General features: G+C 42.7%; 1 protein-coding gene across 1 annotated transcript in view; it reads left to right on the top strand.

Annotated features, from left to right (window-relative positions):
* The window catches only part of LOC106915971 (tetratricopeptide repeat protein 28), a 234346-nt gene that overhangs the window by 205527 nt on the left and 15902 nt on the right, over positions 1-12917 (top strand). The window contains exons 10-12 of the mRNA XM_088008994.1: positions 5419-5528; positions 11003-11132; positions 11222-11440. Coding sequence (XP_087865120.1) covers positions 5419-5528; positions 11003-11132; positions 11222-11440 — 459 coding nt within the window. The remainder of the gene's footprint in view (positions 1-5418; positions 5529-11002; positions 11133-11221; positions 11441-12917) is intronic.

The raw sequence follows: 12917 nt of genomic DNA, 5'->3' as shown, positions 1-12917 counted from the left end.
TTTGGAGTAGAGCTGGAGAGAAGCTTCTCTGCAGCTACAGTTGAAATTATTTGACCTTCAACTCGCTGAGTGTTTGTGTATGTGCAATGGTTATTCTGTGTTCTCCTATAACGACTAACCTTCAGTAGGCAGCATAAAACATAGAAAGCTGCCAAGGGGTTATAGAGCTGCTTTGGTGTTTTTCTTGTAATGACATGATATGTTAAACAGTGAGAGGTCTTTCACACCACGATGCACTTAGTGATTAACATGATCAATATTGTCATTAACACAGCTCGGTCATTGTGCCAACTTGTAACTGTTTTACATACAGTTTCCTCATCGTTTCTTTATCAAATACCTAAAAAAACATCTATATTCAGCAACAAACCGTGATAAAAAGCGCTTTTATGTTAAAAAGTAGAAACTAAATTCATATAACGCATCAATATAATTACGATCCAGGCCCTAATATATAAATTCAACTTTTGGTTTGATGTTGAAATCAGTTTGATCTATCAGATTATGTCTAATCTGATCAAAGAAAAAAGACTAAGAAAGTTCTTACCTTTCTTAGTCAAGAACTTTAGTGTGTTTGCATGCAGTTGTCAAAACCTTTATTAAACCTTATCCTTCAAATCTGTTTGCTAAATTCAGTTTCTTTGATTTCTCGCAGTTTTAGGAACAGGAACGCATCATAAACCCTGTTTACTGCTGCCTGTCTTGGCCAGGACACTCCTCGTAAAACGATTGTAAATCTCAACGGGATTCTACTGGTAAATTAAAGATTAAGTCAATGAGTTTTAAAAAAAAAGGCAAAGTAGAGTGCAATGACCCAAAAAGTTGGGATTTTGACATAAAAAGTTGGCTAATGTGAAAGTTATAGAAATAAAACGGTTTTCAGTGAGGTGCAGTGATCAGAATATTTTGTAAAACTGTGATCTGGTAGTTTCTAAACTTATACCTCATCACCTTAGTGATACACAGAGTAATGTGCATCTACTTGTGAACATATTAGTCTTGATTGATGCATTGTCACCAGCTTGTATTGGTTGTACGTTTGGAAAGTGGTTTTCCAATAAGACTCAAACATGGTAGAAACGGTGTGATGTTACTTCCAATCTGAGTTGCAGTTGTAAAGGCAAATTAAAACCGCATTATCCGGATTGTTGTTGAAACCTCGAACTGTTCTACCAAACAGGCAAAAGTTCACAATTATGCTATCCTAACCAGAAGATCCCATAGGTAAGGTTTGCAAGTAAACATTTAGTTTTCCACAACTAAGACAAGTTAGAAACAAGAAGCTGGATGTTTGGCTGCTGTGGCTGAAGGAAAGGTCCAGACATAAAGCGTTAAAAATTCAATGAGAACATTATCCCTGCGATGGTTAAGCTCAGGTTTGGATCAATACTGCTCTGGACCTCTGTTGCAGCCAGGAAAAATTCCACTATTAGAGGGAAAAATGTGAAGAATAGCAACTTAACCACTCCTAACATCATCAAATATCCACAGAAAGACCTTTTTTACAATCTAGTAATACGACTGAACATGACATCTTGTTCGGAAACAACACGGAGAAATCTCCCAAATACACAGAACCGCTGCAAAAACCGTTAAAAATCGGGTGCCCACATTTTTCTTTAGGCCCTGTTCCTTTCTGCATGGGAGTTTGGAGTTTCAAAAAAAAAAAAAAAAAAAACGATCTTGCTTGAAAATTTAAAGAAAGTTTTATCTTTAATTTCACGGATTTCAGAAATCAGGTCATTTTCTAACTATCCTCAGTACTTCTGAGCAGCAGTCCTCAAACGTTTTAGGTCCCTACATTTTGAAGATTACAGCTTAAACAACTGAAGAACAAATTGCCCTGAGTTAACACTGTTTCATGTTTGGTCTAGGTAATGAGCAACGTTGACAGAGCCTTGCAAAAGTTTTCAGAACCCTGGAATGTTTTCACATTGGGTAGCATTACAGCCATGAACTTCAGAGCTTTTTACTGGGATTTTCTTTGGTAGGCCAATACGAGCTAGTGCAGATTGATCTCTGGAATAAAAGTGATGCATGTTTTTCAGATATGTTTTCAGCCATCTTTCTTCTGATACACGTAAATGAAATCTAGTGCAACTAAATGCCTTCAGAAGCCACTTTATTAGCAGATGGCGACCGCTTGTGTGTGATTAATCTCAGCGGTCAGCTTCATGAAGACCAAAGAACATGGCAAACAGAGCAGAGATAAAGTTGTGGAGATGCTTAGAGACTGCTTAGATTATTTACCAATACTCTAAGCTTTGAAATCTCAGAGTCCTGTTTAAGCGATCCTCTAAAAAGTGGAAAGAGTGTGCCACACATCTCCATCCGTCTAAACTCAAGACCAAGTTTAGGCAAGGCAAGCCTCAATGAGAAACAACCAAAAGGCCTAGTGTAACTTTGGAGGAGATGCAGAGATCAACGTCTCGACATTTCACATCATTCTGAGCACAGTAAACCTCTTGTGAAACGGACTGTGGAGTGCTTTTATTTTGAAGGAACAGTTAAACTATTCCTGAATTAAAAAGGACTGAAGTTTGTGGTTAACGCTTTGGAAAAAATATGAAAAGGTTTTCAGGGTTTTGAATACTTTTCAACTCTAGGTCTCTATGTGATGACCAGCAAACCTGTACGTGAGAATCAGGCGAGGTATTGTGCGTCCCACTGTAGCGTTCTGTATTTCGCCTCGCTCGCAGCCGTTTGCAGCACTTTTTTTCATCCCCACAGTCCACAGCACAACAGAAGCAGTGCTTCATCCTAGTGGAAATTGTGTGTGCTGTTATCCCCCATTTTTCAACAATAACCCCGCCACTGTTCGCTGTTCCACGTGTGGTCATGATCAAAGAGCAGTTTGTCGCCATGTGTGTCGAGTGCGTGCTCGCTGCAGGTTATTTCTCAGTGGCGCCGTGCATGCGCATGACATGTGCGTGTGGAAAAGACCCTGAGGTGTGCATGTGTGTGTGTGCGTGTGTGTGTGAGAGCCCTGGGGCAACCACAGTGGATCTCTCTCCCCCAGCTGTCAGGCAGCCTTTAAAGTGTTCTCCAGTTGCTCTTCAGGGTGCAGCCAGCCACGGCCACATCCTCGTGTCAGCCGCCGCTACGTGACTGTGCCTGCCGGGCGCTCCAAAGGCACGCGTCGTGACAGTGACAGACACAAAGCGGGAGAAGAGAGAGGGAACGTGGGAGCAATAGGCAGAAAAAGAAGACGGCTTTGGAAAAATAAAAGACGGATGGCAGGAAGACGGAGGGAAAAGACAGAGATCACTATGAGTCATAATTCACATGTATTATTTCACTGTCAGCTGGAGAATAAAGAAAACATAGAGTTGGTTGACATTCAGGCTTGATCATAAAGAAACTATCACAGAACTGCTCCAAGAAAGAAGGATTTGGTTTTTTTTGGTGTGCGCTGTAGGATGTATGTGCGTGTGTGTGTGTGTGTGTGTAGATGAAAGGCTCAGAAATGGAGTTGAGAAGAGCGAGAGGTGATGCTGTCAGAGAATAAAAAGGATAATTTAGATCTGCTTCCTCTCTCTTGCTCCAGCGCCTAATGAGCCCTAAGCAGTGCAGAGTCACTGCTAGCAGTGCCACCACAGGGAAGATGAAACAGGTAGAGGGTGGAGGGGGCGGTGTTGGGGGGGTAAGGAGGGGTGGCTGGGACAGAAGCTCAGAGATGAGAGGAGTAGGTACAGGAGCACAGCAGATGCATGGGGGAAGAGGGCATGCAGTCAGACTGAGGGAGGGTGTGTGCAGAGATAAGGAGAGAGGAAAGACCGTTGCAGGCTCGCCTTCAAAGGCTGCCGACTTGCACGGCCATGAAGGAGCCATGAAGGAGCCATGAAGTCTACGCCCGCTTGGTGTGCTGGACTCGCAGAATAGGCTGCCATTTTCAGGTCACACTCTCTGTTCTCGGCTTATCTGGTCCAGCCACAGGCGGGTTTTTTTTTTTTCCGGGAAAACGGAGTAAAGCGGACTCGGGACTAGGCCGGCTTGGCCTACTCCCCCCCCCTCGCCCCCCACTCCTCTCCTCCTCCTCTCTTTGACCGAAAGCGCGTTTCGACCTCTCTGTCACACAGCCGGGCGGAGAGAATGGACTTCCAGATACAGAAACCGTGTTAACCAGGAATGTGCATGAGAAATGGCTTGTAAACTGTAGCAGGCTTGCTGAGCTTTTAGCACCTTGCGGGTGATGTGTGGCTCAGGCGCTGCCATTTTTTTTTTTTTTTTTTTCCCCCCCATCATTTTCCTGCACAGAGGGGCATTTTCATCTCTGTAATTGGGCAGAACCGGGTTCTCGGCAGGCAGAGCGAGAACACATGCAAAGATGTGATATCGGCCTCGCTGCTTGACGAATTAAGAGTGAAAAAACAAACTGTGTGCTCTGCAGATGATTTCACTCGGCACAAATACCGAACAGTCACACCTGGGCGTACAACGCCGATCAGCAGCTTACAAACAGAACAGATATAATGGGTTTAAGTGTCATAATGATTGAAATATTTTAGTGGTTTATTTGAACTGTTCTTTTCTGGACATATTAATAATACAATATGTAAGCTTAGTTAGTAATAATTTAAAAAAAAACAAGATTGGGTGAGATTTCCTCATCTGACAGTATGTTTTTTTTTTCCCATATAAGGCATTCCGCTTATTAAATTTGACAGGTTTTTCCATGCTTAGATAATCAGTTATTATCAAATCTACATTTTTCCAGTTCTTTGTGATTCTAATGATTAAAGGAACACCATTCAACCAAGGATGACCAGTGAAGAAGCGATGGGGTTGTATGTGTATGTTTGATCCTGTTTAAAGTTTCTACCATTTGTGGATTAATGAAAATCCATTATATGTTAAAGCATCTTCTTGTTTTAAAGGTTTTGTTGTAAATTTAATGCACCTTAGAAAAACAAGCAGCATTGGGGCGTCATTAAAAACAAAAAAAATGTGTACTTCTGACTGTGCTTGTGGATATATATACTCCCCTGTCTTCCTAACACTAACAATCTCTCAGAGCATCCCAAAGTAGACTTCTGCTGTGTTTGCATAAAGCCCATTATTCGCCCATCAATGTGCTTGCAAATATTTGTCGACGCCTTTTGTGATACCCTTCAAGCAAGCATTACACGCGTATTTGTGTTTGCTCAGCCACTCAATCCTTCGCATTGATTACCACGCAGTCCGATTAGCGCTACCGACGCTCTTCCCCCTTCGCCCAGAGGCGGGCGCATGCTTAAAACCCGCTGCACGAGCCGTTTCTTACAACCGAGGCCAAATCTCCAAACCTGTTCGCTGTCAGAACAGCAGCACCACGCCACGCTTACATCTGTTGCACACAAAGACGCACAAGAGTCAGTCTGCTCTGAATATTTTCTGCTCCGTCTTCTCATCTGCCGCCGTTTCCTCCCCTCCTGACAGGCCTGCGGCTCGCGGAGCAGCTGGCTCGGCGCGAGGACGAGGCGAAGATCCGCCATCGTCTCGGCCTCTCCCTGTGGGCCAGTGGGAATCTGGAGGAGGCCCAGCATCAGGTAAAGCATCTCTCTCTCTCTCTCTCTCTCTCTCTCTGCTTCCTCTGAGTCACCTTGACTCATTTCCTCCTCACATCTCCTCTACCTGGACTCCTTCCAGCAAATCCACCCCCATGTAGTTAAAACTGACCTCCAATAAGCCCACATCTGTCGACTTAGAGGTTGGCTATGCTTACAAATGAGAGGTGGAGGTAGATGTCCAAACACATAAAAGGTGGGAAATAAGCTCTCAGTAATAACCTTATGGTGATGGAAGGAGCCCAGAAGAGAGGAAAGGGGCGCACCAACGCGGCTTGCTGGCGGTACGCTGAGGAGTCTGTAGAGCTGGTAAATGCTGTCATCTCAGCAGCAGACAGGCGACAAATGAGTGAAGATTTTTTTTTTTTATTATTTTATTCTTTTAGATCAGTGTGCATTGTCACAGGAGGCCCCAAACCTCTGTATCACGCACACATTCACTCCTCTTCAGCCCACTGCCCAACTGGCAGGCATGGAATATCCCCTTAAACATCTCTCTCTCTCTCTCTCTCTCTCTCTCTCTCTCTCTCTCTCACTCCTTCTCTCTGTAGTCTGTCCACACAGTGCAGCTCAAGATTTAATTTTTTCCTCTTGGCTCGCGTATCCACACACAAGCCTGACAGCGAGCCAGCCAGCCGCGGTGGCTGTCACATGTGTCTGCAGGGATGTTTTTCAGCTGCTTTCATTTTCAAAGATCTAGTCCCAAACACTCTTGTTATGATACACGTGCGCAAATACCATCATAGTGACCCAGATAGCTTTACTTTCTTTTTCTTTTTTTTTTTTTTTTTTGCTTCCCAGTCCCTGCATCATAGTTTTCAAAAAAAAAAAAGGAAGTTTGTCTGTTTGCAATTATCTGAAACAAGAGCCGGGAAAGGGAGACCGAACTAACGTGGCGACTCATGTGTGAGTCATATTGAGGAATTTGTGTTCAATTAAAGCAAAATATTATTCTAACAAGCCAGTGCAACATATTTTCCATTGCACGTATCCTTCCCACTTTTTACCACCTCAAAACTTAAATGTATTTGAATAGGTTTGCATGCGACGGATCAACAAAAGAGTGTTGCATATTTGTGCAGTGAAAGGAGGATGATGATGCATGGGTTTCATATTGTATATTTGTACTCGGCCCCTCTGTGTCAGTAATTTGCAGAACCACCTTTGGCTGCAGTTACAGCCTCGAACCTGTCGGATTATGTCTGACATCAGTTTTTAAGCTTTGCCACAGATTTTTCTTTAGATTTATCCTGGACTCATAGATCCAATCCAGATTCCCTCTTTATGTTGAAGTTAGGCATCCCTTTAGCTTGATACAGCCACTACCGTAGTGGGATTGGATGTTCAGGGTATTAGTTACTTCTTAGTTACTTGCCACTCTACCTTACAGAGCTGGTTTGGGGAGTGCTTTACCAGATTTGCAGATTTCCATGAGTCGGTTGAAAATTGTTCTGTTTGATATTCTGACTTTGGCATATTAGGGTTAAGGTTAAATTACACGTCAGGATTCTGTTTACTGATTTTGCGACTTTTGCTGAAGGCAGCTGGTTGCAGTAATTCTCATTTAGGGTTGCCAGTGTTAAAGGGGCGGAATACAAATGCACACTTTTCCAGATTATTATTCATAAAAGCATCGTTTTCTGTCCACTTTACCAGCCTGTCCTACTTTCACATGTAGCTCTTCAGTCTGTTGTCCTTGTTGGATCTAAAATCCTTTCCCTCCATATATATTTCAAGTTTTTTTTTTTTTTTTTCTTCTGTTGCCTATCGGTTTGTACCGCTTGAGGTGAATCAGTGGTGGAAGAGGACGCTTCTGTCCTCAGAGTATAAATCAACTGATTATTCATGAGCTGGACTGTCGGCACATATAACCTTGGTAAATGACCCGTTTTTTATACCACAGCTGTAAACGCCATGCACTTGGATTCCTGATTCGAACCACAGGTGTAGATTGGGAGTACTTGAACTCGTGTTGCTTATCCTGGATATATTTAAAGTCTATTGTACGCTATCGCCCGATCTGTGAGCCTACTGTTCACCGTGCCTCTGTGATTGACATGTCCTGATTTACATCAGCTATTTCCACAGCACCTATTCCCTCTGAGATGGGCTCCTCACATTCGTATCCCTGCGAGTTTGAATCAATAAATTTGTGCTTCCTTTAATATCACAGGACTACTGTAGATTAAGCCAGTGTGTCTGAATTTATCTGCTACAGAGGATGAGACCTCCCTAGAGAGCTTATTTTAGAAAGGAAAAAAAAAAAATCATTAGAGATACGCGTGTTGCAAGCTCTGCTTACATTACTGATTCAGCATGACATTGACATTCACTCTACATGTCAGATAAAAGCCACGTCGTGTCACTGACAGTAAAATAAGAGAGAGCAATCTGAATAAATAGTAGCACTTTGGCAAGCTGATTTATCATATAATATATATGAATATCAGTAAAATTCCCGATGGTTCGGAGCTTTCCTGTGAAATTTAAAATTTGATATGTCAAGAAACCCTGGTTTCTTTTTACTATATTCCAAACACCATTTTTCCTAGGGAAAATTACATAATTCCCCCCATTCCTGATCTCCAAGCCCTAGCTTTAGTGTAAATTATATTTATGTATATATAATTTATATAATATATATATATATATATATATATATATATATGGTTCACCATTTACTTTACATTTTAAGTTACTAGCTGTGCTGTTATTTTAATGTACTTTTGCTGTTTAAAATCTTAGTTGCACAGATCTTGAAATGTAACGCATCTTATTTCTAGGACAAAAGGTTTTTTTAAATTTCAGTTGTAACTGGTGTTGTAGCGAGTGCTTTCGGTCTTACTATGTCGATGCAGTTTTTGCAGTATGATGCCTGCACAAGACCCTCCTGCTGCTTTTCCCCAAACACCATCAGCTTTTTTTGTGTGTGTGTTGTTAACATTCATTGAATTAAGATTTCTTAAAGCTCAAAATATGTTTTAAAGAGAATCTGTGTGCTATAAAACGACAGATAAAGTTTATTTATATAGCACTTTTTACAGATGATAAAATCACAAAAACAACAGTTTAAAATAAGGAACCGTGGACAATGCAGGTGACGCTCTCTCGTCACTAAATGGACATGCAGTAACTCATCCGGGGCGCAACTGGCAGCTAACTTTTCTGTCTGATGACTTTTGGTGTCCCCTGGGTGGTCAGCCATATTTCCCATATCAACATACCTACTAGATCCAAGACTGTTGTTTCAATATGTTAAACTAAAGTTTTTAAATCAATGATCTTTTTAAAACCAGTTGTTGATTTAACATGTTTCTGTTTCATTTGGAAGAGAACGAATACAGGATATTATGACATTAAAGTTGGAGAAAGAGATGTCAAATTCAAAATTCTGAGACCACATCAAGCAAAAGAGAACCAAACATAACTTACATTAATAAAAGCCATCATAGCACATTAGCTAAATCAGCAATAACTTTACATGTACAACTTTGCATTTTTAAATCTTGAAACTGTATTTACTAGCAGACACAATCAGAGCAACAAGCCTTTAAGTCACCATGCACAACCTAGAGTATGTGGAAATAGAAAAGTGTGATGGTTCTGAGAACAATCAAAAATGTCTGAGAAGAAATTGAATTCCATTTTAATAAAACTATTGAATTTATAGGAAAATAAGTAACTGATAGACTTCTGCATGTCCTGTGTGGAATATCAATGAGAAGCTTGTCTCCAAATTTTCAAAAGGATGATGAAAGGATTTCGGTACTTTCCTTAGTCACAACGGAGCCGTAAGGTATTCTCTCCTTACAAACTAAAAAGAGGCTTCAGCATCTTGTTGAAGTAAACCAAAGCCTTGGATGCTGCAGAGAACCTGACAAGTCATCTCCAGGCAAAGTTATTTAACACTGAGGTGGCTCTTTCTTTTTATTAAAGGCAAAGAAAGAAAGAAAAAATCAGATTAAAAAAAAAAAATCTCACACATGTAAATGATAAATGACAGTAGATGGTGCATGCCACAGACTTGGGCGTTAGAGCGTTCACAGCTCTGATGGAGAGAAGAGGAGGCAGAGCTCTTATTGTACATTGAAGAAGGGCTTTAAGGAAAAAAAAAGTTGAGAACTCCTACAGTGCCGCATGTATATGCGATTGTTCGGTTATGTGAGAGATTATTTGATAAAGTATTCAACCCTACATTTTGGGCCACAATGGTCTTCCATACAGTTCTCAGTAATAGAGATTGTACTCGCACTCCAACCTTCTCACATTGCTGCGAATGTGGCGCATCTGGGCTTGTTTCCTCGTCATTTGTGATAGAATGGATCAGGCTGGAGAAAAGATGCTGTAGGGAATTAGTTTGATTCACAGGCGAACGTTCACATCCCTAACAGATTGACGAGCTACAATCAGCCCAGAGCCCCATCAGTGAAATCAGCCTGAGACGAGCCGCTCTGAGCCCAGCACTAATGCAGCAGAACTCTCCGGTTCCTCGCCGTTCCCCTCCCTCCCCCTCTTATTCTCTCTGACATACTTTCCTGCATGACCTTGGCATACGCCACATCAGCTAGAGTGAATCCATGTACAAGTGCTCAGAATAAAAGCGCCCTCGCTGGGTGTGCATCACACACGGCCAGAGTGATCCTAAAAAAAAAAAAAAAAAAACATGTCGACTACTTAGCAGTAACCTTTTCCTGTTTTGCAGCTTTTTGTGTTGCGTAAACTGTGGTCAAGAGATGTTTTTTTCTTTATCTCTCTGCTTGCTCTGGTCTCCCGTAGAGCTGCCCTGTAGCACTACCAGCCATCCAACAGGGCTGCTATAAGTGCAGAAATAGGAAATCAATAACGGCTCACATGAATCAGCACTCCTGATCAGCTCTGCTGGGCTATGCTGCCTTGATGCCCCGCCTGTCTATTGTCACCCTCCTTCCCTCAACCTCACAGCCAAGTCCTGGGTGGAAACATTTAGTGACACACACACAGAGCTTTTAAACTCTCAAAGCATTACAACAATGCTTGTTCTTCATTGCCAAATTAAGGTAATAAAAGATGATGAACAGATTTATGTGTGTTTAGCAGTCATTCACCAGCTACTCCACTGTGCTTTACATGGTTGAGAAGGGAAGGAGAACTGGAGAAAAAACAAAAAAGACTCATTAGGATGACCTGTGAGGTAGGATGCTGCCATCTAGTGGCCAAACACTATCCTTTGCTTGAAAAATTCATTCCCTCCTCAGACTAGCCTAAAGACATGATGCTAAAATGCTTAAATGCCTATTGAAGAGTTGATGTAGCTGCTCACACGAAGAGAGGGTTGTACTAAGTTTGGATTAAACAGACAGCGACAGGACTCTTGGTTGTACCTGACATCCTTCTGCATCAGTGGTATGAACACTGACATTTCTTAACTGTACGGTTTTAAAGTGTAAAAAATATACCCTGTCGCTGTTCGTCCTCAGCTCTACCGGGCGTCTGCACTGTTCGAGACCATCCGCCACGAGGCCCAGCACAGCACCGACTATAAACTCTCGCTGTTTGACCTGCAAACCTCCTGTTACCAGGCTCTCCAAAGGGTCCTCGTCAGCCTCGGTGAGCCGACGAGACGTCCTCCTTCCTTGACGTCTCCTACATTCATGTTTAGCTTCTTATTTATTTCTAACCGTTGTTATACGCCTCAGGCCACCATGACGAGGCCTTGGCCGTGGCGGAGCGCGGTCGCACGCGGGCCTTCGCCGATCTCTTGGTGGAGCGACAGACGGGCCAACAGGACTCGGACCCCTACACGCCCGTGACGGTGGAGCACATCTTGGACACAGTCAACAGCCAGAGAGCCTTGGTGCTGTACTTCTCGATGGCAGCAGGCTACCTCTACAGCTGGCTACTGGCTCCAGGGGCAGGTAAGGTTACACTCGGACTTGAACTTTTCCACATTTTGCAATGTTACAGCTTTGGTTGGATTTTCTGTGACAATGATGCTGTATGTAATATGTGATGTGTGGTGGAAAATTGATATTCCACAGCACTCTAAACACTTGGTGGTGATGCTGCCAACACTACCATGGGAGTCTGATTGGGAGATGGGTGGAACTAAATGCAGGACAGCCCCGAAGAAAACCAGTCAAAGGCCGCAAAAGATTTAAAACGTGGATGGAGGCTCACTTACAGTACAGGCAGGGCTTAAACGCTGCATCAACAAACCTGAGTTCAGAGACGTTCTCCATCCAATCTGACTGAGAATGAGCTGATTGGAAATGAACATTTGGCAAAAAACAAATGAATAAAAATCCAATGCCACAAGACTTACAGCTGAAGGTTTTTCTACAAACTATTAACTTTCCAAAATTTCCCTTCCACTACACAATTATACATTGGTCTAGCTCATAAAATCCTACAACTGTGTTTTACATTGTTTAACTAATGTGCTGAAATACTTTAGTATCTTGATAGTACGACATTTTTTATTTTTATTTTTGCAGTGGCAAGTAGACCCACACAAATGTAACGTCCTCAAATCGAAGCAGAAAAAAGGGTCTGGAGGCTGGAGGCTTCACTGCAGCTGACAGAGGGGCAGCAGATCAGATCTGACACCATGTGGCAGTGCCACCTGCCTCTCCACTGTTAGGATTTGCCCCCCCCCTGCCTTGCTCTTCACCCTAGAAATCATCTGCAAACGAAGCGTACTAACTGATAGTGACACAGATTGCGACATAGCCAAACTCTAGGAACAACTTCCCACAAATGTAACATTTGCTTTTATTTAAAATTTCTTCCCAAATAAAAGTGGACATTGCATCTTTGCATACCTCCTCCCTCTGTCTATTTTTGGTAGAACAAATGCGGTTTTCCAGGTGAAGCCCCCACCCGTCCCCTCTTGTAAACATGACTAGTGAAATTCCTGTTTAATTAAGGGAACGGAGAAAGCTCCGGGTTAATTACAATTCATGTCACTCGCCTCCCGTGGCTGCCGTACTGTTAGCTCTACTTCAGGCCGCTTTTGCTGCCGTTGTGAGGAAAGGAAATGAGAGCAGTGACTCACGTCCCATGCCACAGGCCCTCAACATTTGATCAAGATGAACTCCTAGGCAACCAGCTGAACTTGACCCCCGGCGCTAGTCTCCTAAGCAGAAAGAACACCACAGAGAGAAGTGTAGCTCTTCAAAGCGTTAAATATCACCCCAGGCAAAGAGAGTGCCACTTGCTCGCTAATCGCCTGTCTGTCACTTCCTGGCGTTCCCTGGCATCCAGCTGGCACCGAAACACGGCCAGTTCTAGAGAGGTCCGTCGACAGCAAAGGGGGGTTTAAAGCTAACGTTTCTACGTTTGCGTGAATTCTGCACAATTCAGACATGAGTGTGTGTACCGTGTTGTTGGTTC

Source organism: Poecilia mexicana, unplaced genomic scaffold (assembly GCF_051168715.1).
Source record: "Poecilia mexicana isolate PSO_F unplaced genomic scaffold, ASM5116871v1 scaffold_9, whole genome shotgun sequence".
In the NCBI taxonomy this organism is placed as follows: domain Eukaryota; kingdom Metazoa; phylum Chordata; class Actinopteri; order Cyprinodontiformes; family Poeciliidae; genus Poecilia; species Poecilia mexicana.
The sequence above is the reverse complement of the archived record's forward strand: the minus strand, read 5'-3'. Positions and strand labels throughout refer to the sequence as shown.